General features: G+C 44.3%; 1 protein-coding gene across 1 annotated transcript in view; it reads right to left on the bottom strand.

Annotated features, from left to right (window-relative positions):
- The window catches only part of LOC110517228 (collagen alpha-1(VI) chain), a 117923-nt gene that overhangs the window by 32472 nt on the left and 60451 nt on the right, over window positions 1–25000 (bottom strand). Inside the window, exons 13-24 of the mRNA XM_036986771.2 lie at window positions 24641–24703; window positions 24507–24569; window positions 24370–24423; window positions 24237–24272; window positions 23473–23535; window positions 22754–22816; window positions 15501–15563; window positions 14568–14630; window positions 14392–14442; window positions 14053–14088; window positions 5620–5682; window positions 535–600 (exon numbers count right to left, since the gene is read on the bottom strand). Of these exons, the coding sequence (XP_036842666.2) occupies window positions 535–600; window positions 5620–5682; window positions 14053–14088; window positions 14392–14442; window positions 14568–14630; window positions 15501–15563; window positions 22754–22816; window positions 23473–23535; window positions 24237–24272; window positions 24370–24423; window positions 24507–24569; window positions 24641–24703 (684 nt within the window). The remainder of the gene's footprint in view (window positions 1–534; window positions 601–5619; window positions 5683–14052; window positions 14089–14391; window positions 14443–14567; window positions 14631–15500; window positions 15564–22753; window positions 22817–23472; window positions 23536–24236; window positions 24273–24369; window positions 24424–24506; window positions 24570–24640; window positions 24704–25000) is intronic.

The following is a 25000-nucleotide window of genomic DNA, read 5'->3' as shown; positions in this document are numbered from 1 at the left end:
TTTCTATGGCCAGACTGTCCTCTCTGGGTAGCCAGATCTGTCTGTGATGACCGATTTCTATGGCCAGACTGTCCTCTCTGGGTAGCCAGATCTGTCTGTGATGACCGGTTTCTATGGCCAGACTGTCCTCTCTGGGTAGCCAGATTTGTCTGTGACGACCAGTCTCTATAGCCAGACTGTCCTCTCTGGGTAGCCATATCTGTCTGTGACGACCGGTCTCTATAGCCAGACTGTCCTCTCTGAGTCTATACCTAGTCATGGTTTTCCTCAGGTTTCTATCAGTCACAGTGGTCACCATATACTTCTGTTTAGAGACAAATAGCATTGAAGTTTACTGTGATTTTCAGGTGATATATTTTGATTTTTGCTTTGTGATGATTGGGTTGGGCCAGATTGTCTGAGTGCTGTCCTGAGGCTTTGCTGGGTTGGTTTGGTTTGGGTTAGTGAGCTGAGCCTCAGAACCATCTGGCTGAACGGACTCTTCACTATGGTCAACCTTTGGCATCTCTTTCGCTCTCTTTCTCTCTCGCTCACCGGGTTTCCTTCAGGTCCTCTGTGTCCTTTGCCTCCTTTGTTCCCTGGGAGTCCTGGGGAGTTGTTCTGCAGGGAGAAACACACAAGAAACTTAGTAACACACAGGTAGAGAGACAAGGTAACACACAGGTAGAGAGACAAGGTAACACACAGGTAGAGAGACAAGGTAACACACACAGGTAGAGAGACAAGGTAACACACACAGGTAGAGAGACAAGGTAACACACACAGGTAGAGAGACAAGGTAACACACAGGTAGAGAGAGACAAGGTAACACACAGGTAGAGAGACAAGGTAACACACAGGTAGAGAGACAAGGTAACACACACAGGTAGAGAGACAAGGTAACACACACAGGTAGAGAGACAAGGTAACACACAGGTAGAGAGACAAGGTAACACACAGGTAGAGAGACAAGGTAACACACAGGTAGAGAGACAAGGTAACACACACAGGTAGAGAGACAAGGTAACACACACAGGTAGAGAGACAAGGTAACACACAGGTAGAGAGACAAGGTAACACACAGGTAGAGAGACAAGGTAACACACAGGTAGAGAGACAAGGTAACACACACAGGTAGAGAGACAAGGTAACACACACAGGTAGAGAGACAAGGTAACACACACAGTTAGAGAGACAAGGTAACACACACAGGTAGAGAGACAAGGTAACACACAGGTAGAGAGACAAGGTAACACACACAGGTAGAGAGACAAGGTAACACACAGGTAGAGAGACAAGGTAACATACAGGTAGAGAGGCAAGGTAACACACAGGTAGAGAGACAAGGTAACACACACAGGTAGAGAGACAAGGTAACACACAGGTAGAGAGACAAGGTAACACACAGGTAGAGAAACAAGGTAACACACAGGTAGAGAGACAAGGTAACACACACAGGTAGAGAGACAAGGTAACACACAGGTAGAGAGACAAGGTAACACACAGGTAGAGAGACAAGGTAACACACACAGGTAGAGAAACAAGGTAACACACACAGGTAGAGAGACAAGGTAACACACACAGGTAGAGAGACAAGGTAACACACAGGTAGAGAGACAAGGTAACACACAGGTAGAGAGACAAGGTAACACACAGGTAGAGAGACAAGGTAACACACACAGGTAGAGAGACAAGGTAACACACACAGGTAGAGAGACAAGGTAACACACACAGTTAGAGAGACAAGGTAACACACACAGGTAGAGAGACAAGGTAACACACAGGTAGAGAGACAAGGTAACACACAGGTAGAGAGACAAGGTAACACACACAGGTAGAGAGACAAGGTAACACACAGGTAGAGAGACAAGGTAACACACACAGGTAGAGAGACAAGGTAACATACAGGTAGAGAGGCAAGGTAACACACAGGTAGAGAGACAAGGTAACACACACAGGTAGAGAGACAAGGTAACACACAGGTAGAGAGACAAGGTAACACACAGGTAGAGAGACAAGGTAACACACACAGGTAGAGAGACAAGGTAACACACAGGTAGAGAGACAAGGTAACACACAGGTAGAGAGACAAGGTAACACACAGGTAGAGAGACAAGGTAACACACAGGTAGAGAGACAAGGTAACACACACAGGTAGAGAGACAAGGTAACACACAGGTAGAGAGACAAGGTAACATACAGGTAGAGAGGCAAGGTAACACACAGGTAGAGAGACAAGGTAACACACACAGGTAGAGAGACAAGGTAACACACAGGTAGAGAGACAAGGTAACACACAGGTAGAGAAACAAGGTAACACACAGGTAGAGAGACAAGGTAACACACAGGTAGAGAGACAAGGTAACACACAGGTAGAGAGACAAGGTAACACACACAGGTAGAGAAACAAGGTAACACACACAGGTAGAGAGACAAGGTAACACACACAGGTAGAGAGACAAGGTAACACACAGGTAGAGAGACAAGGTAACACACAGGTAGAGAGACAAGGTAACACACACAGGTAGAGAGACAAGGTAACACACACAGGTAGAGAGACAAGGTAACACACACAGGTAGAGAGACAAGGTAACACACACAGGTAGAGAGACAAGGTAACACACACACAGGTAGAGAGACAAGGTAACACACACAGGTAGAGAGACAAGGTAACACACAGGTAGAGAGACAAGGTAACACACAGGTAGAAAGACAAGGTAACACACACAGGTAGAGAGACAAGGTAACACACAGGTAGAGAGACAAGGTAACACACAGGTAGAGAGACAAGGTAACACACACAGGTAGAGAGACAAGGTAACACACAGGTAGAGAGACAAGGTAACACACAGGTAGAGAGACAAGGTAACACACACAGGTAGAGAGACAAGGTAACACACAGGTAGAGAGACAAGGTAACACACAGGTAGAGAGACAAGGTAACACACAGGTAGAGAGACAAGGTAACACACAGGTAGAGAGACAAGGTAACACACAGTTAAGAGAGACTTGAGTGAAAGTTTTGTCAGAAAGTAAAAGAGAGGGAAACCTTTAGACAAGAAGCTGAAATGTTCTCTCCAATAGATGGTACGAAGATATTTGAGAACAAAGGACAAAGACTATTTAAAACCGGTCGTGGAAAAAAGCATTGCAGGATTCAGTAAGCCTTTGTCTGAACACTATGTTGTAGTAACTCCCCCCGTCAACATCCTATGGAATACATGTAATGGTGACCAGATGTGTTTTCAATCCCAACGGGGGGGATCCCTTACCCTGGCTGAAGAAAACAGATAGTACCACAACAAGGTGTATATTATCCCATACTATACCACAACAAGGTGTATATTATACCATACTATACCACAACAAGGTAAACCATAATGTACCACAACAAGGTGTATATTATACCATACTATACCACAACAAGGTGTATATTATCCCATACTATACCACAACAAGGTGTATATTATCCCATACTATACCACAACAAGGTGTATATTATCCCATGCTATACCACAACAAGGTTTATATTATCCCATACTATACCACAACAAGGTGTATATTATCCCATTCTATACCACAACAAGGTGTATATTATCCCATACTATACCAGAACAAGGTGTATATTATCCCATACTATACCACAACAAGGTGTATATTATCCCATACTATACCAGAACAAGGTGTATATTATACCATACTATACCACAACAAGGTGTATATTATACCATACTATACCACAATAAGGTGTATATTATACCATACTATACCACAACAAGGTGTATATTATACCATACTATACCACAACAAGGTGTATATTATACCATACTATACCAGAACAAGGTGTATATTATCCCATACTATACCACAACAAGGTGTATATTATACCATACTATACCAGAACAAGGTGTATATTATACCATAATGTACCAGAACAAGGTGTATATTATCCCATACTATACCACAACAAGGTGTATATTATACCATACTATACCAGAACAAGGTGTATATTATACCATAATGTACCAGAACAAGGTGTACCATACTATACCAGAACAAGGTGTATATTATACCATAATGTACCAGAACAAGGTGTATATTATACCATAATGTACCAGAACAAGTTGTACCTCCTCCCTTAATTCTAACCCCATCATTAATTCCAACCTTAATCCTAGAAATAGCATTTGACCTTGTGGGGACAAACAAAATGTCCCCAGTTGGTTAAATGTTTGTTTGTTTGCTATTTTGCGGAGACATCTGGTCCAAGAATAGTTAGACACCTCCTCCCTAACACACTGCTCTAATCACCACACATTCCAAACCTTAACAGTCCCAGACACATAAAACATTTATGCTTAACAAACACATGTCTGAGTGTCTGAGTGTGTGCGTGTGTGGATGTATGTATGTGTGCGTACGTGTGTGTGTGTGTTCAAAGCCTGGTGCCATGGTAATATGATGTATGTGTGTGTGTGCGTGTGCGTGTGCGTGTGTTTTAAGCATAGCGACATGGTAATATAGTGTGTGTGTAAAATAAAATGTGACATGATTTGATTTGATATTTACACACACACACACACACACACACACACACACACACACACACACACACACACACACACACACACACACACACACACACACACACACACACACACACACACACACACTAACCTGATTCCCCTGTATATAGCCTCATTACTAACCTGATACCCTGTATATAGCCTCATTACTACCTGGTACCCCTGTATATAGCCTCATTATTAACCTGTACTACAGCACATCAACTCGGTACCAGTACTCCCTGTATATAGCCTCATTACTAACCTGTACTACAGCACATCAAATACACCAGTACTCCCTGTACCTGGTACCCCTGTATATAGCCTTATTACTACCTGTACTCCTGTATATAGCCTCATTACTAACCTGATACCCCTGTATAGCCTCATTACTAACCTGTACCCCCTGTATATAGCCTCATTATTACCTGGTACCCCTGTATATAGCCTCATTACTAACCTGGTACCCCTGTATATAGCCTCATTACTACCTGGTACCCCTGTATATAGCCTCATTACTAACCTGGTACCCCTGTATATTGTGTTACTGCTTGCTTTTAAACTGCAGTGACCCTACGGAACATGACCTGCCAAACCACACTTCTTAACACCCGCCCCCTTAACCCAGAAGCCAGCTGCACCAATGTGTCAGAGTAAACACCGTTCAACTGAGGACCGAGGTCAGCCTGCAGGCCACCAGCCCGCCACAAGGAGTCACTAGAGCGCGATGAGCCAAACAAAGCCCCCCCAGCCAAACCCAGACAACGATGGGCCAGTTGTGCGCCACCCTATGGGACCCCCGGTCACGGTCAGTTGTGACACAGCCAGGGATCGAACCTGGGTCTGTAGTGACACCTCGATGCAGTACCTTAGACCGCTGTGCCACTCAGGAAGCCCTTTAAGAACAAATCAAGCCGGTCGGTCACAAATGTGCCCATGTGGCTAGGCTCGCTTTGATCTCAAAAACCATATATATATATATATGTGTGAGAGAGAGAGAGAGAGAGAGAGAGAGAAAGAGAGAGAGAGAGAGAGAGAGAGAGAGAGAGAGAGAGAGAGAGATGGTGTGACTCACGTCCAGGCCAGCGTCTCCAGGCTCTCCGTCGTCTCCTTTAGGTCCTGGGGTTCCCTTTCCGCCCTAAAGGTCAAAAGCCAGGGGTCAGAAACCTCTGGATAATTCAGTCAATAGCTAGCGGACCAGACCAAATAAAAGTGGCCAATCGTCATGTCTGAGATAAAGACGGTTGTTTCCCACCACACAGGGATTAATGGACCCTATTCCATACTTAAGGTTCTGGTCCACAGATTAATGGACCCTATTCTATACTTAAGGTTCTGGTCCACAGATTAAGTCTGCGTCCCAAATGGAACCAATTCCATATTTAAGTGTCTGGTCCACAGAGCAGTGCACTACGTGGAAAAAGAGTGAAACAATCCCTCATGGTCAGGGACTGGGAACAATCCCTCATGGTCAGGAACTGGAAACAGCCCCTCATGGTCAGGGACTGGAAACAGTTCCTCATGGTCAGGGACTGGGAACAATCCCTCATGGTCAGGGACTGGAAACAATCCCTCATGGTCAGGGACGGGAAACAATGCCTCATGGTCAGGGACTGGAAACAATCCCTCATGGTCAGGGAAACAGTTCCTCATGGTAAGGGACTGGAAACAATCCCTCATGGTCAGGGACTGGAAACAATCCCTCATGGTCAGGGACTGGAAACAATCCCTCATGGTCAGGGAAACAGTTCCTCATGGTCAGGGACTGGGAACAATCCCTCGTGGTCAGGGACTGGGAAACAATCCCTCATGGTCGGGGACTGGGAAACAATCCCTCATGGTCGGGGACTGGGAAACAATCCCTCATGGTCAGGGACTGGGAAACAATCCCTCATGGTCAGGGACTGGAAACAATCCCTCATGGTCAGGGAAACAGTTCCTCGTGGTCAGGGACTGGGAACAATCCCTCATGGTCAGGGACTGGAAACAATCCCTCATGGTCAGGGACTGGGAACAATCCCTCATGGTAAGGGACTGGAAACAATCCCTCATGGTCAGGGACTGGAAACAATCCCTCATGGTCAGGGACTGGGAAACAATCCCTCATGGTCAGGGACTGGAAACAATCCCTCATGGTCAGGGCTGGGAACAATCCCTCATGGTCAGGGAAACAGTTCCTCATGGTCAGGGACTGGGAACAATCCTTAATGGTCAGGGACTGGGAAACAATCCCTCATGGTCAGGGACTGGAAACAATCCCTCATGGTCAGGGACTGGAAACAATCCCTCATGGTCAGGGAAACAGTTCCTCATGGTCAGGGACTGGGAACAATCCCTCATGGTCAGGGACTGGGAAACAATACCTCATGGTCAGGGACTGGAAACAGTTCCTCATGGTCAGGGATTAGAAACAATCCCTCATGGTCAGGGACTAGAAACAATCCCTCATGGTCAGGGACTGGGAACAATCCCTCATGGTCAGGGAAACAGTTCCTCATGGTCAGGGACTAGAAGCAATCCCTCATGGTCAGGGACTAGAAACAATCCCTCATGGTCAGGGACTGGAAACAATCCCTCATGGTCAGGGAAACAGTTCCTCATGGTCAGGGACTGGGAACAATCCCTCATGGTCAGGGAATGGGAAACAATCCCTCATGGTCAGGGACTGGAAACAATCCCTCATGGCCAGGGACTGGAAACAATCCCTCATGGTCAGGGACTAGAAACAATCCCTCATGGTCAGGGACTGGAAACAATCCCTCATGGTCAGGGACTAGAAACAGTCCCTCATGGTCAGGGACTAGAAACAGTCCCTCACGGTCAGGGACTGGAAACAATCCCTCATGGTCAGGGACTGGAAACAATCCCTCATGGTCAGGGACTGGAAACAATCCATCATGGTCAGGGACTGGGAAACAATACCTCATGGTCAGGGACTGGAAACAATCTCTCATGGTCAGGGACTGGAAACAATCCCTCATGGTCAGGGACTGGGAAACAATCCCTCATGGCCAGGGACTAGAAACAATCCCTCATGGTCAGGGACTGGAAACAATCCCTCATGGTCAGGGACTAGAAACAATCCCTCATGGTCAGGGACTGGAAACAATACCTCATGGTCAGGGACTGGGAAACAATCCCTCATGGTCAGGGACTGGAAACAATCCCTCATGGTCATGGACTGGAAACAATCCCTCATGGTCAGGGACTAGAAACTATCCCTCATGGTCGGGGACTGGAAACAATCCCTCATGGTCAGGGACTGGAAACAATCCCTCATGGTCAGGGACTGGGAAACAATCCCTCATGGTCAGGGACTGGAAACAATCCCTCATGGTCAGGGACTGGAAACAATCCCTCATGGTCAGGGACTGGAAACAATCCCCCATGGTCAGGGACTGGAAACAATCCCTCATGGTCAGGGACTGGGAAACAATCCCTCATGGTCAGGGACTGGAAACAATCCCCCATGGTCAGGGACTAGAAACAATCCCTCATGGTCAGGGAAACAGTTCCTCATGGTCAGGGACTAGAAACAATCCCTCATGGTCAGGGAAACAGTTCCTCATGGTCAGGGAAAGAGTTCCTCATGGTCAGGGAAACAGTTCCTCGTGGTCAGGGACTGGAAACAAATCCTCATGGTCAGGGACTGGAAACAGTTCCTCATGGTCAGGGACTGGAAACAGTTCCTCATGGTCAGGGACTGGAAACAGTTCCTCAAGGTCAGGGACAGGAAACAGTTCCTCATGGTCAGGGACTGGGAAACAATCCCTCATGGTCAGGGAATGGAAACAATCCCTCATGGTCAGGGACTGGAAACAATCCCTCATGGTCAGGGACTAGAAACAATCCCTCATGGTCGGGGACTGGAAACAATCCCTCATGGTCAGGGACTGGAAACAATCCCTCATGGTCAGGGACTGGGAAACAATCCCTCATGGTCAGGGACTGGAAACAATCCCTCATGGTCAGGGACTGGAAACAATCCCTCATGGTCAGGGACTGGAAACAATCCCCCATGGTCAGGGACTAGAAACAATCCCTCATGGTCAGGGAAACAGTTCCTCATGGTCAGGGAAACAGTTCCTCGTGGTCAGGGAAACAGTTCCTCATGGTCAGGGACTGGAAACAGTTCCTCATGGTCAGGGACTGGAAACAGTTCCTCATGGTCAGGGACTGGAAACAGTTCCTCATGGTCAGGGACTGGAAACAGTTCCTCAAGCTCAGGGACAGGAAACAGTTCCTCATGGTCAGGGACTGGAAACAGTTCCTCATTGTTTCAGTTCCAGTAACACTAGTCATCATGACTCATTGTTTCAGTTCCAGTAACATTAGTCAACATGAGTCATTGTTTCAGTTCCAGTAACACTAGTCATCATGACTCATTGTGTCAGTTCCAGTAACACTAGTCATCATGACTCATTGTTTCAGTTCCAGTAACACTAGTCACCATGACTCATTGTTTCAGTAACACTAGTCATCATGACTCATTGTTTCAGTTCCAGTAACACTAGTCACCATGACTCATTGTTTCAGTAACACTAGTCATCATGACTCATTGTTCCAGTAACACTAGTCATCATGACTCATTGTTTCAGTAACACTAGTCATCATGACTCATTGTTTCAGTAACAGTAGTCACCATGACTCATTGTTCCAGTAACACTAGTCATCATGACTCATTGTTCCAGTAAAACTAGTCACCATGACTCATTGTTTCAGTAACACTAGTCACCATGACTCATTGTTCCAGTAACACTAGTCATCATGACTCATTGTTCCAGTAACACTAGTCATCATGACTCATTGTTTCAGTTCCAGTAACACTAGTCACCATGACTCATTGTTCCAGTAACACTAGTCATCATGACTCATTGTTCCAGTAACACTAGTCATCATGACTCATTGTTTCAGTTCCAGTAACACTAGTCACCATGACTCATTGTTTCAGTAACACTAGTCATCATGACTCATTGTTCCAGTAACACTAGTCATCATGACTCATTGTTCCAGTAACACTAGTCATCATGACTCATTGTTCCAGTAACACTAGTCATCATGACTCATTGTTTCAGTAACACTAGTCACCATGACTCATTGTTCCAGTAACACTAGTCATCATGACTCATTGTTTCAGTAACACTAGTCACCATGACTCATTGTTCCAGTAACACTAGTCACCATGACTCATTGTTCCAGTAACACTAGTCACCATGACTCATTGTTCCAGTAACACTAGTCATCATGATTCATTGTTCCAGTAACACTAGTCACCATGACTCATTGTTTCAGTTCCAGTAACACTAGTCACCATGACTCATTGTTCCAGTAACACTAGTCACCATGACTCATTGTTTCAGTTCCAGTAACACTAGTCATCATGATTCATTGTTCCAGTAACACTAGTCATCATGACTCATTGTTTCAGTAACACTAGTCACCATGACTCATTGTTCCAGTAACACTAGTCATCATGACTCATTGTTTCAGTAACAGTAGTTATCATGACTCATTGTTCCAGTAACACTAGTCACCATGACTCATTGTTTCAGTTCCAGTAACACTAGTCACCATGACTCATTGTTCCAGTAACACTAGTCATCATGACTCATTGTTCCAGTAACACTAGTCATCATGACTCATTGTTCCAGTAACACTAGTCATCATGACTCATTGTTTCAGTAACACTAGTCACCATGACTCATTGTTCCAGTAACACTAGTCATCATGACTTATTGTTTCAGTAACACTAGTCACCATGACTCATTGTTCCAGTAACACTAGTCACCATGACTCATTGTTCCAGTAACACTAGTCACCATGACTCATTGTTCCAGTAACACTAGTCATCATGATTCATTGTTCCAGTAACACTAGTCACCATGACTCATTGTTTCAGTTCCAGTAACACTAGTCACCATGACTCATTGTTCCAGTAACACTAGTCACCATGACTCATTGTTTCAGTTCCAGTAACACTAGTCATCATGATTCATTGTTCCAGTAACACTAGTCATCATGACTCATTGTTTCAGTAACACTAGTCACCATGACTCATTGTTCCAGTAACACTAGTCATCATGACTCATTGTTTCAGTAACAGTAGTTATCATGACTCATTGTTCCAGTAACACTAGTCACCATGACTCATTGTTTCAGTTCCAGTAACACTAGTCACCATGACTCATTGTTCCAGTAACACTAGTCATCATGACTCATTGTTCCAGTAACACTAGTCATCATGACTCATTGTTTCAGTTCCAGTAACACTAGTCACCATGACTCATTGTTCCAGTAACATTAGTCATCATGACTCATTGTTTCAGCAACACTAGTCACCATGACTCATTGTTCCAGTAACACTAGTCATCATGACTCATTGTTCCAGTAACACTAGTCATCATGAATCATTATTCCAGTAACACTAGTTATCATGACTCATTGTTTCAGTAACACTAGTCACCATGACTCATTGTTTCAGTAACACTAGTCATCATGACTCATTGTTTCTGTTCCAGTAACACTAGTCATCATGACTCATTGTTTCAGTAACACTAGTCATCATGACTCATTGTTCCAGTAACACTAGTCACCATGACTCATTGTTCCAGTAACACTAGTCACCATGACTCATTGTTTCAGTTACACTAGTGATCATGACTCATTGTTTCAGTTCCAGTAACACTAGTCATCATGACTCATTGTTCCAGTAACACTAGTCATCATGACTCATTGTTTCAGTTCCAGTAACACTAGTCATCATGACTCATTGTTCCAGTAACACTAGTCATCATGACTCATTGTTCCAGTAACACTAGTCATCATGACTCATTGTTCCAGTAACACTAGTCATCATGAATCATTATTCCAGTAACACTAGTCATCATGACTCATTGTTTCAGTAACACTAGTCATCATGACTCATTGTTTCTGTTCCAGTAACACTAGTCATCATGACTCATTGTTTCAGTAACACTAGTCATCATGACTCATTGTTCCAGTAACACTAGTCACCATGACTCATTGTTCCAGTAACACTAGTCACCATGACTCATTGTTTCAGTTACACTAGTGATCATGACTCATTGTTTCAGTTCCAGTAATACTAGTCATCATGACTCATTGTTCCAGTAACACTAGTCATCATGACTCATTGTTTCAGTTCCAGTAACACTAGTCATCATGACTCATTGTTCCAGTAACACTAGTCATCATGACTCATTGTTCCAGTAACACTAGTCATCATGACTCATTGTTCCAGTAACACTAGTCATCATGAATCATTATTCCAGTAACACTAGTCACCATGACTCATTGTTTCAGTAACACTAGTCATCATGACTCATTGTATCAGGTCCAGTAACACTAGTCATCATGACTCATTGTTCCAGTAACACTAGTCACCATTACTCATTGTTTCAGTAACACTAGTCATCATGACTCATTGTTTCAGTTCCAGTAACACTAGTCATCATGACTCATTGTTTCAGTTCCAGTAACACTAGTCATCATGACTCATTGTTCCAGTAACACTAGTCATCATGACTCATTGTTTCAGTAACACTAGTCACCATGACTCATTGTTCCAGTAACACTAGTCATCATGACTCATTGTTTCAGTTCCAGTAACACTAGTCATCATGACTCATTGTTCCAGTAACACTAGTCACAATTACTCATTGTTTCAGTAACACTAGTCATCATGACTCATTGTTCCAGTAACACTAGTCATCATGACTCATTGTTTCAGTAACACTAGTCACCATGACTCATTGTTCCAGTAACACTAGTCATCATGACTCATTGTTTCAGTTCCAGTAACACTAGTCATCATGACTCATTGTTCCAGTAACACTAGTCACCATGACTCATTGTTCCAGTAACACTAGTCATCATGACTCATTGTTCCAGTAACACTAGTCATCATGAATCATTATTCCAGTAACACTAGTCACCATGACTCATTGTTTCAGTAACACTAGTCATCATGACTCATTGTTTCAGGTCCAGTAACACTAGTCATCATGACTCATTGTTCCAGTAACACTAGTCACCATTACTCATTGTTTCAGTAACACTAGTCATCATGACTCATTGTTTCAGTTCCAGTAACACTAGTCATCATGACTCATTGTTTCAGTTCCAGTAACACTAGTCATCATGACTCATTGTTCCAGTAACACTAGTCATCATGACTCATTGTTTCAGTAACACTAGTCACCATGACTCATTGTTCCAGTAACACTAGTCATCATGACTCATTGTTTCAGTTCCAGTAACACTAGTCATCATGACTCATTGTTCCAGTAACACTAGTCACAATTACTCATTGTTTCAGTAACACTAGTCACCATGACTCATTGTTCCAGTAACACTAGTCATCATGACTCATTGTTCCAGTAACACTATTCACCATGACTCATTGTTTCAGTTCCAGTAACACTAGTCACCATGACTCATTGTTCCAGTAACACTAGTCATCATGACTCATTGTTTCAGTAACACTAGTCACCATGACTCATTGTTCCAGTAACACTAGTCATCATGACTCATTGTTTCAGTTCCAGTAACACTAGTCACCATGACTCATTGTTTCAGTAACACTAGTCACCATGACTCATTGTTCCAGTAACACTAGTCATCATGACTCATTGTTCCAGTAACACTAGTCACCATGACTCATTGTTCCAGTAACACTAGTCATCATGACTCATTGTTCCAGTAACACTAGTCATCATGACTCATTGTTCCAGTAACACTAGTCATCATGACTCATTGTTCCAGTAACACTAGTCACCATGACTCATTGTTCCAGTAACACTAGTCATCATGACTCATTGTTCCAGTAACACTAGTCATCATGACTCATTGTTCCAGTAACACTAGTCATCATGACTCAGTGTTTCAGTAACACTAGTCACCATGACTCATTGTTCCAGTAACACTAGTCATCATGACTCATTGTTCCAGTAACACTAGTCATCATGACTCATTGTTCCAGTAACACTAGTCATCATGACTCATTGTTCCAGTAACACTAGTCACCATGACTCATTGTTCCAGTAACACTAGTCATCATGACTCATTGTTCCAGTAACACTAGTCATCATGACTCATTGTTCCAGTAACACTAGTCATCATGACTCAGTGTTTCAGTAACACTAGTCACCATGACTCATTGTTCCAGTAACACTAGTCACCATGACTCATTGTTCCAGTAACACTAGTCACCATGACTCATTGTTCCAGTAACACTAGTCATCATGACTCATTGTTTCAGTAACACTGGTCATCATGACTCATTGTTCCAGTAACACTAGTCATCATGACTCATTGCTCCAGTAACACTAGTCACCATGACTCATTGTTCCAGTAACACTAGTCATCATGACTCATTGTTCCAGTAACACTAGTCACCATGACTCATTGTTTCAGTTGTGATAGTGTGAGTCATGCCTTGGTCCTGATTCAGAGGTGAGAGCTTAAAGGTAAAAGGTCATGAACTCACCGGCTCTCCAGTACCTCCTCGTGGGCCGGGGTAACCCTGAGAGAGGAAAGAGACAAACACACGTGAGAGAGAGAGCCGGACGAACAACACACACACACACACACTGTACATACATCCACGCACGCACACACATAGACAAACGTGCACACACACACAGTATATTCACACACACCCACCCACACACACACACACACACACACACACACACACACACACACACACACACACACACAGAGACAAACGCACGGACACTGTATATACACCCACCCATACACACACACACACACACACACATTATTATAAACCCAAACAACAATACATCACGTCACACAATTGTACCTGGAAACCATGACAACCCTCAGTTCCATTTCCAGGTGCACCATCTTCTCCCTGGAATAGAAGAGACAGAAAACTTCAGCCATCTCTTTCTTTCTCTCTTTCTTACTCACACACTGTACACACTCCTCTCTCTCTCCTCCAGCCCCCCGCACTCCCCCTCTTGCTCTCTCTCTCACCCTCGCTCCGATCTGGCCTCTGTCTCCGGGAGCTCCTTTGATCCCTCTTGGTCCTTTGGGGCCCTGGGAAATAAGAGGCAGATAGGAAAAATATTTTAGATTTTGGAGACAGATGGGAAATGTAGTTTAGATAAGAGACAGATAGGAAATGTAGTTTAGATAAGAGACAGATGGGAAATGTAGTTTAGATAAGAGACAGATGGGAAATGTAGTTTAGATAAGACAATGTAGGAAATGTAGGTCAGAGGTTAATGGCTGAACTTCATCCGATGAAGACTTCCCAATGTTCATCCCATTGATCATGTGACACCATTCCTTCCAATGTGTAGACTCAACAGCGCATTGAAGCCAAATTAAGTTGGTTAAGATGGCGTCTAATGGCGATATAACATGCGAAGTTTGAGCTACTGCAAGACGTGAAGCTGTTGGCTAGCTCAGTGCTGCCCCCTCTATTTGAGTAACTCAAGTTGAAGGCCGACAGGGGTACTGCAGGCTGCCATTAGTAACTAAATTATCCTTAACTTATTCTGTGTGCGATTTTAAAATAATCGGTTCAATGACATACATCTGGTGTATTAAAAGCAGTTATTGGTACCGTGATTGTCTTTGAAACATTTTTTATTAACACAAAGATGCATTTTTCCATTCGCTATAATGCAGGATCCTGTTTTCTGCTAACAATGCCTGCAGTACCGCGATCGGCCAAGAACTTCGGTGGCTTCAATGACAGGGAGCAGTCGTTCTCCTCTGAGACTTCCTGACTACCTGACCACATTTAAACACACACTTTGATCAATATCACAATATCAGATGGAACATAAGATTTGACAAAGCCTTAAACTTTTCCAACACAGCGATGAATGTGTGTGAGATAAATACATGTATTACTAACTAGATGCCAGAATGAATAAACAGATGAACTAGATGCCTCACCTCTGGTCCGGGGGCGCCCTCATCTCCTCTGTATCCTGGAGACCCCGCCCTGCCGATGTCGCCCTGGAACACACGAGAATACGCTTAGAACGCACACACACGCACGCACGCACGCACGCACGCACGCACGCACGCACGCACGCACGCACGCACACACGCACACACACACACACACACACACACACACACACACACACACACACACACACACACACACACACACACACACACACACACAGTATCTAGTCTGATAAATGAACAAGTCTACCTTCTATAGCCAGATAACATACAGTATCTAGTCAGATAAATGAACAAGTCTATAGCCAGATAACATACAGTATCTAGTCTGATAAATGAACAAGTCTATAGCCAGATAACATACAGTATCTAGTCTGATAAATGAACAAGCCTACAGCCTATAGCCAGATAACATACAGTATCTAGTCTGATAACATACAGTATCTAGTCTGATAAATGAACAAGTCTACAGTCTATAGCCAGATAACATACAGTATCTAGTCTGATAAATGAACAAGCCTACAGCCTATAGCCAGATAACATACAGTATCTAGTCTGATAACATACAGTATCTAGTCTGATAAATGAACAAGTCTACAGTCTATAGCCAGATAACATACAGTATCTAGTCTGATAAATGAACAAGCCTATAGCCAGATAACATACAGTATCTAGTCTGATAACATACAGTATCTAGTCTGATAAATTAACAAGTCTATAGTCTATAGCCAGATAACATACAGTATCTAGTCTGATAAATGAACAAGCCTACAGTCTATATCATAGCCAGATAACATACAGTATCTAGTCTGATAAATGAACAAGTCTATAGCCAGATAACATACAGTATCTAGTCTGATAAATGAACAAGTCTACAGCCAGATAACATACAGTATCTAGTCTGATAAATGAACAAGTCTACAGCCAGATAACATACAGTATCTAGTCTGATAAATGAACAAGTCTATAGCCAGATAACATACAGTATCTAGTCTGATAAATGAACAAGTCTACAGCCAGATAACATACAGTATCTAGTCTGATAAATGAATAAGCCTACAGCCAGATAACATACAGTATCTAGTCTGATAAATGAATAAGCCTACAGCCTATAGCAGGGAGAATAGCCAGATAACATACAGTAGGACATGAAATACATTTTCTTTAGACCTGCCTAAAATAAATCATGAATCTATTGTGATGGTGTTTATTCAATTGATTTATTAGACACAGACCCGATGTGTGAGTGTGGTTTTTTTCATGTTTGTTCTGTTCATTAGGTTTTGATGAGGAGAGGACCTAAAGCACACAGACCCGATGTGTGAGTGTGGTTTATTTCATGTTTGTTCTGTTCATTAGGTTTTGATGAGGAGAGGACCTAAAGCACAAAGCAGCCATTCAGAGAGAGGCACGGCATCACAGAGGAAGGTTGGTTTCTATGGTTACACTAATATTCAACAGCGCTAACGGTTATAATTATCATAATACGCCCTGTCTTATTGGATGGTCACAGACACACATTAGAAGGGCTAAGTCCAGTTTTGATAGCCTTCAGCCGCACCCTCATACTACTCCTTCTCTGTTCCGCGGGTGATGTGGAGGTAAACCCAGGCCCTGCATGTCCCCAGGCACCCTCATTTGTTGACTTCTGTGATCGAAAAAGCCTTGGTTTCATGCATGTCAACATCAGAAGCCTCCTCCCTAAGTGTGTCTTACTCACTGCTCTAGCACACTCTGCTAACCCTGATGTCCTTGCCGTGTCTGAATCCTGGCTCAGGAAGGCCACCAAAAATTCTGAGATTTCCATACCCAACTATAACATCTTCCGTCAAGATAGAACTGCCAAAGGGGGAGGAGTTGCAGTCTACTGCAGAGATAGCCTGCAAAGTAATGTCATACTCTCCAGGTCCATACCCAAACAGTTCGAACTACTAATTTTGAAAATTACTCTCTCCAGAAATAAGTCTCTCACTGTTGCCGCCTGCTACCGACCCCCCTCAGCTCCCAGCTGTGCCCTGGACACCATTTGTGAATTGATCGCCCCCCATCTAGCTTCAGAGTTTGTTCTGTTAGGTGACCTAAACTGGGATATGCTTAACACCCCGGCAGTCCTACAATCTAAGCTAGATGCCCTCAATCTCACTCAAATCATCAAGGAACCCACCAGGTACAACCCTAACTCTGTAAACAAGGGCACCCTCATTGACGTCATCCTGACCAACTGGCCCTCCAAATACACCTCCGCTGTCTACAACCAGGATCTCAGCGATCACTGCCTCATTGCCTGTATCCGCTACGGAGCCGCAGTCAAACGACCACCCCTCATCACTGTCAAACGCTCCCTAAAACACTTCTGTGAGCAGGCCTTTCTAATCGACCTGGCCCGGGTATCCTGGAAGGACATTGACCTCATCCCGTCAGTTGAGGATGCCTGGTCTTTCTTTAAAAGTAACTTCCTCACCATTTTAGATAAGCATGCTCCGTTCAAAAAATGCAGAACTAAGAACAGATATAGCCCCTGGTTCACTCCAGACCTGACTGCCCTCGACCAGCACAAAAACATCCTGTGGCGGACTGCGCTAACATCGAATAGTCCCCGCGATATGCAACTGTTCAGGGAAGTCAGGAACCAATACACACAGTCAGTCAGGAAAGCTAAAGCCAACTTCTTCAGGCAGAAGTTTGCATCCTGTAGCTCCAACTCCAAAAAGTTCTGGGACACTGTGAAGTCCATGGAGAACAAGAGCACCTCCTTCCAGCTGCCCACTGCACTGAGACTAGGTAACATGGTCACCACCGATAAATCCATGATTATCGAAAACTTCAACAAGCATTTCTCAACGGCTGGCCATGCCTTCCGCCTGGCTACTCCAACCTCGGACAACAGCTCCCCCCCCCCCGCAGCTACTCGCCCAAGCCTCTCCAGGTTCTCCTTTACCCAAATCCAGATAGCAGATGTCCTGAAAGAGCTGCAAAACCTGGACCCGTACAAATCAGCTGGGCTGGACAATCTGGACCCTCTATTCCTGAAACTATCCGCCGCCATTGTCGCAACCCCTATTACCAGCCTGTTCAACCTCTCTTTCATATCGTCTGAGATCCCCAAGGATTGGAAAGCTGCCGCAGTCATCCCCCTCTTCAAAGGGGGCGACACCCTGGACCCAAACTGTTACAGACCTATATCCATCCTGCCCTGCCTATCTAAGGTCTTCGAAAGCCAAGTCAACAAACAGGTCACTGACCATCTTGAATCCCACCGTACCTTCTCCGCTGTGCAATCTGGTTTCCGAGCCGGTCACGGGTGTACCTCAGCCACGCTCAAGGTACTAAACGATATCATAACCGCCATCGATAAAAGACAGTACTGTGCAGCCGTCTTCATAGACCTTGCCAAGGCTTTCGACTCTGTCAATCACCGTATTCTTATCGGCAGACTCAGTAGCCTCGGTTTTTCGGATGACTGCCTTGCCTGGTTCACCAATTACTTTGCAGACAGAGTTCAGTGTGTCAAATCGGAGGGCATGCTGTCCGGTCCTCTGGCAGTCTCTATGGGGGTGCCACAGGGTTCAATTCTCGGGCCGACTCTTTTCTCTGTATATATCAATGATGTTTCTCATGCTGCGGGCGATTCCCTGATCCACCTCTACGCAGACGACACCATTCTATATACTTCCGGCCCGTCCTTGGACACTGTGCTATCTAACCTCCAAACGAGCTTCAATGCCATACAGCACTCCTTCCGTGGCCTCCAACTGCTCTTAAACGCTAGTAAAACCAAATGCATGCTTTTCAACCGTTCGCTGCCTGCACCCGCACGCCTGACCAGCATCACCACCCTGGATGGTTCCGACCTTGAATATGTGGACATCTATAAGTACCTAGGTGTCTGGCTAGACTCTAAACTCTCCTTCCAGACCCATATCAAACATCTCCAATCGAAAATCAAATCAAGAGTCGGCTTTCTATTCCGCAACAAAGCCTCCTTCACTCACGCCGCCAAACTTACCCTAGTAAAACTGACTATCCTACCGATCCTCGACTTCGGCGACGTCATCTACAAAATTGCTTCCAACACTCTACTCAGCAAACTGGATGCAGTTTATCACAGTGCCATCCGTTTTGTCACTAAAGCACCTTATACCACCCACCACTGCAACTTGTATGCTCTAGTCGGCTGGCCCTCGCTACATATTCGTCGCCAGACCCACTGGCTCCAGGTCATCTACAAGTCCATGCTAGGTAAAGCTCCGCCTTATCTCAGTTCACTGGTTACGATGGCAACACCCATCCGTAGCACGCGCTCCAGCAGGTGTATCTCACTGATCATCCCTAAAGCCAACACCTCATTTGGCCGCCTTTCGTTCCAGTTCTCTGCTGCCTGTGACTGGAACGAATTGCAAAAATCGCTGAAGTTGGAGACTTTTATCTCCCTCACCAACTTCAAACATCTGCTATCCGAGCAGCTAACCGATCGCTGCAGCTGTACATAGTCTATTGGTAAATAGCCCACCCATTTTCACCTACCTCATCCCCATACTGTTTTTATTTATTTATTTTTATTTTTCTGCTCTTTTGCACACCAATCTCTACCTGTACATAACCATCTGATCATTTATCACTCCAGTGTTAATCTGCATAATTGTAATTATTTGCCTACCTTCTCATGCCTTTTGCACACAATGTATATATAGACTCCCCTTTTTTCTACTGTGTTATTGACTTGTTAATTGTTTACTCCATGTGTAACTCTGTGTTGTCTGTTCACACTGCTATGCCTTATCTTGGCCAGGTCGCAGTTGCAAATGAGAACTTGTTCTCAACTAGCCTACCTGGTTAAATAAAGGTGAAATAAAAATAAAAAAATAAAAGTCAGGGGAAAGTGTGTGTGTGAGAGAGAAAGACAGAAAATAGAGAGAGCGAGAGAGAGACAGAGACAGAGAGAGACAAAGAGAGAGAGAGAGACAGAGAGAGAGGGAGGGGGAGGGAGGGAGAGAGAGAGAGACGGAGAGAGAGAAGTGAATTGAATTGAGAGAGAGAGAGAGAGAGAGAGAGAGAGAGAGAGAGAGAGAGAGAGAGAGAGAGAGAGAGAGAGAGGGAGGGAGGGAGGGAGGGAGGGAAGGAGGGAGGGAGGGAGAAGTGAATTGAATTGAATTGAGAGAGAGAGAGAGAGAGAGAGAGAGAGAGAGTGAGAGAGATAGAGTGAGAGAGACAGAGAGACAGAGAGAGAGGCAGAGATAGAGAGAGACAAAGAGAGAGAAGTGAATTGAGAGAGAGAGAGAGAGAGGGAGGGAGGGAGGGAGGGAGTAGTGAATTGAATTGAATTGAGAGAGAGAGAGAGAGAGAGAGAGAGAGAGAGAGAGGGAGAAACTGGTAGAAAGCTGGACAGAGTTCCATCTCGGCTTCTGTTTTTACAGGGAACTTCTAGACTCACACTTTCCCCTCTGACTCACTCTCCCTCTCTACCGGGTGAAAGAACTATGCCAAAAAGAACATGTCTTTTGACTGTATGTTCCTTTCCCCTCGTAATGCTAGTGGTCACCGAGAACATGATTCATAATAATACCACCACATTCTGCACTGTAATGCTAGTGGTCACCGGGAACATGATTCATAATAATACCACCACATTCTGCACTGTAATGCTAGTGGTCACCGAGAACATGATTCATAATAATACCACCACATTCTGCACTGTAATGCTAGTGGTCACCGAGAACATGATTCATAATAATACCACCACATTCTGCACTGTAATGCTAGTGGTCACCGAGAACATGATTCATAATAATACCACCACATTCTGCACTGTAATGCTAGTGGTCACCGAGAACATGATTCATAATAATACCACCACATTCTGCACTGTAATGCTAGTGGTCACCGAGAACATGATTCATAATAATACCACCACATTCTGCACTGTAATGCTAGTGGTCACCGAGAACATGATTCATAATAATACCACCACATTCTGCACTGTAATGCTAGTGGTCACCGAGAACATGATTCATAATAATACCACCACATTCTGCACTGTAATGCTAGTGGTCACCGAGAACATGATTCATAATAATACCACCACATTCTGCACTGTAATGCTAGTGGTCACCGAGAACATGATTCATAATAATACCACCACATTCTGCACTGTAATGCTAGTGGTCACCGAGAACATGATTCATAATAATACCACCACATTCTGCACTGTAATGCAATAGCTAAGCAACCCAGTTAAACCTCTTAGACAAAGATTTGATGTACGATAATTAGGAGTCATCTGTTGACGGACGATGAACAAGAATATACTTACATTACATTTTTTACAGACAAAAACGCACAATGATGAATGTGTATCCAACTTCGTATGTTTTCATGCGGCTCTGTCTAACCGCACAGCCTTAGAGTTAACCTAGTAAGCAGCCTTAGAGTTAACCTAGTAAGCAGCCTTAGAGTTAACCTAGTAAGAAGCCTAAGATTTAACCTAGTAAGCAGCCTTAGAGTTAACCTAGTAAGAAGCCTTAGATTTAACCTAGTAAGCAGCCTTAGAGTTAACCTAGTAAGCAGCCTTAGAGTTAACCTAGTAAGCAGCCTTAGAGTTAACCTAGTAAGCAGCCTTAGAGTTAACCTAGTAAGCAGCCTTAGAGTTAACCTAGTAAGCATCCTTAAATTTAACCTAGTAAGCAGCCTTAGAGTTAACCTAGTAAGCAGCCTTAGAGTTAACCTAGTAAGCAGCCTTAGAGTTAACCTAGTAAGCAGCCTTAGAGTTAACCTAGTAAGCAGCCTTAGAGTTAACCTAGTAAGCATCCTTAAATGTAACCTAGTAAGCAGCCTTAGAGTTAACCTAGTAATCAGCCTTAGAGTTAACCTAGTAAGCAGCCTTAGAGTTAACCTAGTAAGCAGCCTTAGAGTTAACCTAGTAAGCAGCCTTAGAGTTAACCTAGTAAGCATCCTTAAATTTAACCTAGTAAGCAGCCTTAGAGTTAACCTAGTAAGCAGCCTTAGAGTTAACCTAGTAAGCAGCCTTAGAGTTAACCTAGTAAGCAGCCTTAGAGTTAACCTAGTAAGCAGCCTTAGAGTTAACCTAGTAAGCAACCTTAGAGTTAACCTAGTAAGCAGCCTTAGAGTTAACCTAGTAAGCAGCCTTAGAGTTAACCTAGTAAGCAGCCTTAGAGTTAACCTAGTAAGCTACTATTGATGAAGTGTTTTTAATGTGGTTTTAGAACTATGGTACATACAGGCTCTCCATTGGCTCCAGATGAACCCTCTCTGCCCTGATCTCCACGAGGTCCTGGGTCACCCTGAAGGGACAGAAGACATCAGTCAACACACACCTTCATCATCATCATCATCACCACTTCTGTAATTTGCACGGACTTCATGGAGTGGAATGTTAGCTAAAGAGAATGGTAACCAGGCTAGCTTTCAACTCCCTAGATTAGGGAGGGGCAACTTTGATCGGGGGGGTAGGGGCCACAAAAAACAGAACTCATCATGAGGGGCCGCAGTGGCTTGTGGGTCTGTGTACCCACATCCAAACCCCTACCCCCAAAAACATTTAGCGCCCCCCCCCCCCCCCCCCTCGTGACAGCCAAGAGAAAACATTAACGTTTTAAAATTCATTTCCTGAAATTCTACACACAGGGGGGAGGCAAATATTTCCAGTTTTTTTAAATGCCAACTGATGATCAATGGGCCCCACCCCGGTCGGTAATTCAACCAGTTTACATAGCTGGCCGCTAGACTAATTGACCAATCACATTTTGTTTTCCTGATATGGGCTAATGGAAAACCACATTTCCAAATGTCACCGTGTGTATTCTAACTGTCAACAGGAAGTTGAGACCCCAACTGAGCCCCCCCCCCCCCCCCCCCCCCCCCCACCCCCCAAAATCATCACTGCCCCAGATAATTTGCCTTGCTCAAGGACATCATCATCATCAACATCATCACTCACCAAATCTCCTCTTGGTCCTCTGTTTCCACGGGTTCCTTGTTCTCCTTTCTCTCCTGGGGTTCCCTGAAGGAGAATGAACAGAAGTTAACACAGACACACAGACACACAGATACACAGACACACAGACACGCAGACACGCAGATACGCAGACACGCAGACACGCAGACACGCAGATACACAGACACACAGACACACAGACACACAGCTACACAGACACACAGATACACAGACACACAGACACACAGATACACAGACACACAGATACACAGACACACAGACACACAGACACACAGATACACAGACACACAGACACACAGATACACAGACACACAGATACACAGACACACAGATACACAGACACACAGATACACAGACACACAGACACACAGACACACAGATACACAGACACACAGACACACAGACACACAGATACACAGACACACAGACACACAGACACACAGATACACAGACACACAGATACACAGACACACAGATACACAGACACACAGACACACAGACACACAGATACACAGACACACAGACACACAGATACACAGACACACAGACACACAGATACACAGATACACAGACACACAGACACACAGATACACAGACACACAGATACACAGATACACAGATACAGACACACAGACACACAGACACACAGACACACAGATACACAGACACACAGACACACAGACACACAGATACACAGACACACAGACACACAGACACACAGCGGAGTAGTAGTAAAGTGTGAATACTTTGTCTCCTCGGAGGCCGTCCGGTCCGGGTGCTCCCTGAAACACACAACAGTCATGATGCCACACTTGATGTCATCAACACTTTCTTGTGAACAGAATCTTCCTATAATTCTCAGGCGTTAGAATCACTTACATCATCCCCCCGCTGTCCTTTGTCCCCATTGGCTCCTTTTGGGCCCAGTGTACCCTATCAAAACACAGCATGTTAATATGAGTGGATTCAGAGTCACATAAACACAACCAAACTCATGTACACACATTTACACACACCTTGGTTCCGGGCGGTCCGTAGTTACCGGGTCGTCCTGGTTCTCCGTTTTTCCCCCGATCACCCTGAAACAAGAAATACACTTGTCAACATCGCCATGGTAACAACAGTACAACAGGAAGTTATCTTACTGTACCTTAGCTCCTTTGGTTCCGTATGGACCAGGATCTCCCTTAGGACCTCCGTCTCCTTGTGAGCCCTACAACCAGAATAGAAGTCAGAATATAGAACAGGGAGCAATAGAACCCAAGTGTTCTAGAGCCCCTGAGGTAGAGCAGAGCTTCACTACCTCACACAGTTCTACTACTGATTATCCAAAGACCCTTAGGGTACACCCATTACTACATGTGGCTAAAACAGACAGACAGAGGGACAGACAGACAGACAGACAGACAGACAGACAGACAGACAAAGCTGTTAATCAGTATAACTGTGTTTACATACTCTGTTGGCAGCATGTTTATAAACTAACCCCTGGGGGATAACATACTGTAAA

The sequence above is a fragment of the Oncorhynchus mykiss genome, chromosome 8 (genome assembly GCF_057628025.1).
Source record: "Oncorhynchus mykiss isolate SJ-2025 chromosome 8, ASM5762802v1, whole genome shotgun sequence".
Classification (NCBI taxonomy): Eukaryota; Metazoa; Chordata; class Actinopteri; order Salmoniformes; family Salmonidae; genus Oncorhynchus; species Oncorhynchus mykiss.
Note: the sequence above shows the minus strand (reverse complement) of the source record. Positions and strands in the feature narration are given on the sequence as shown.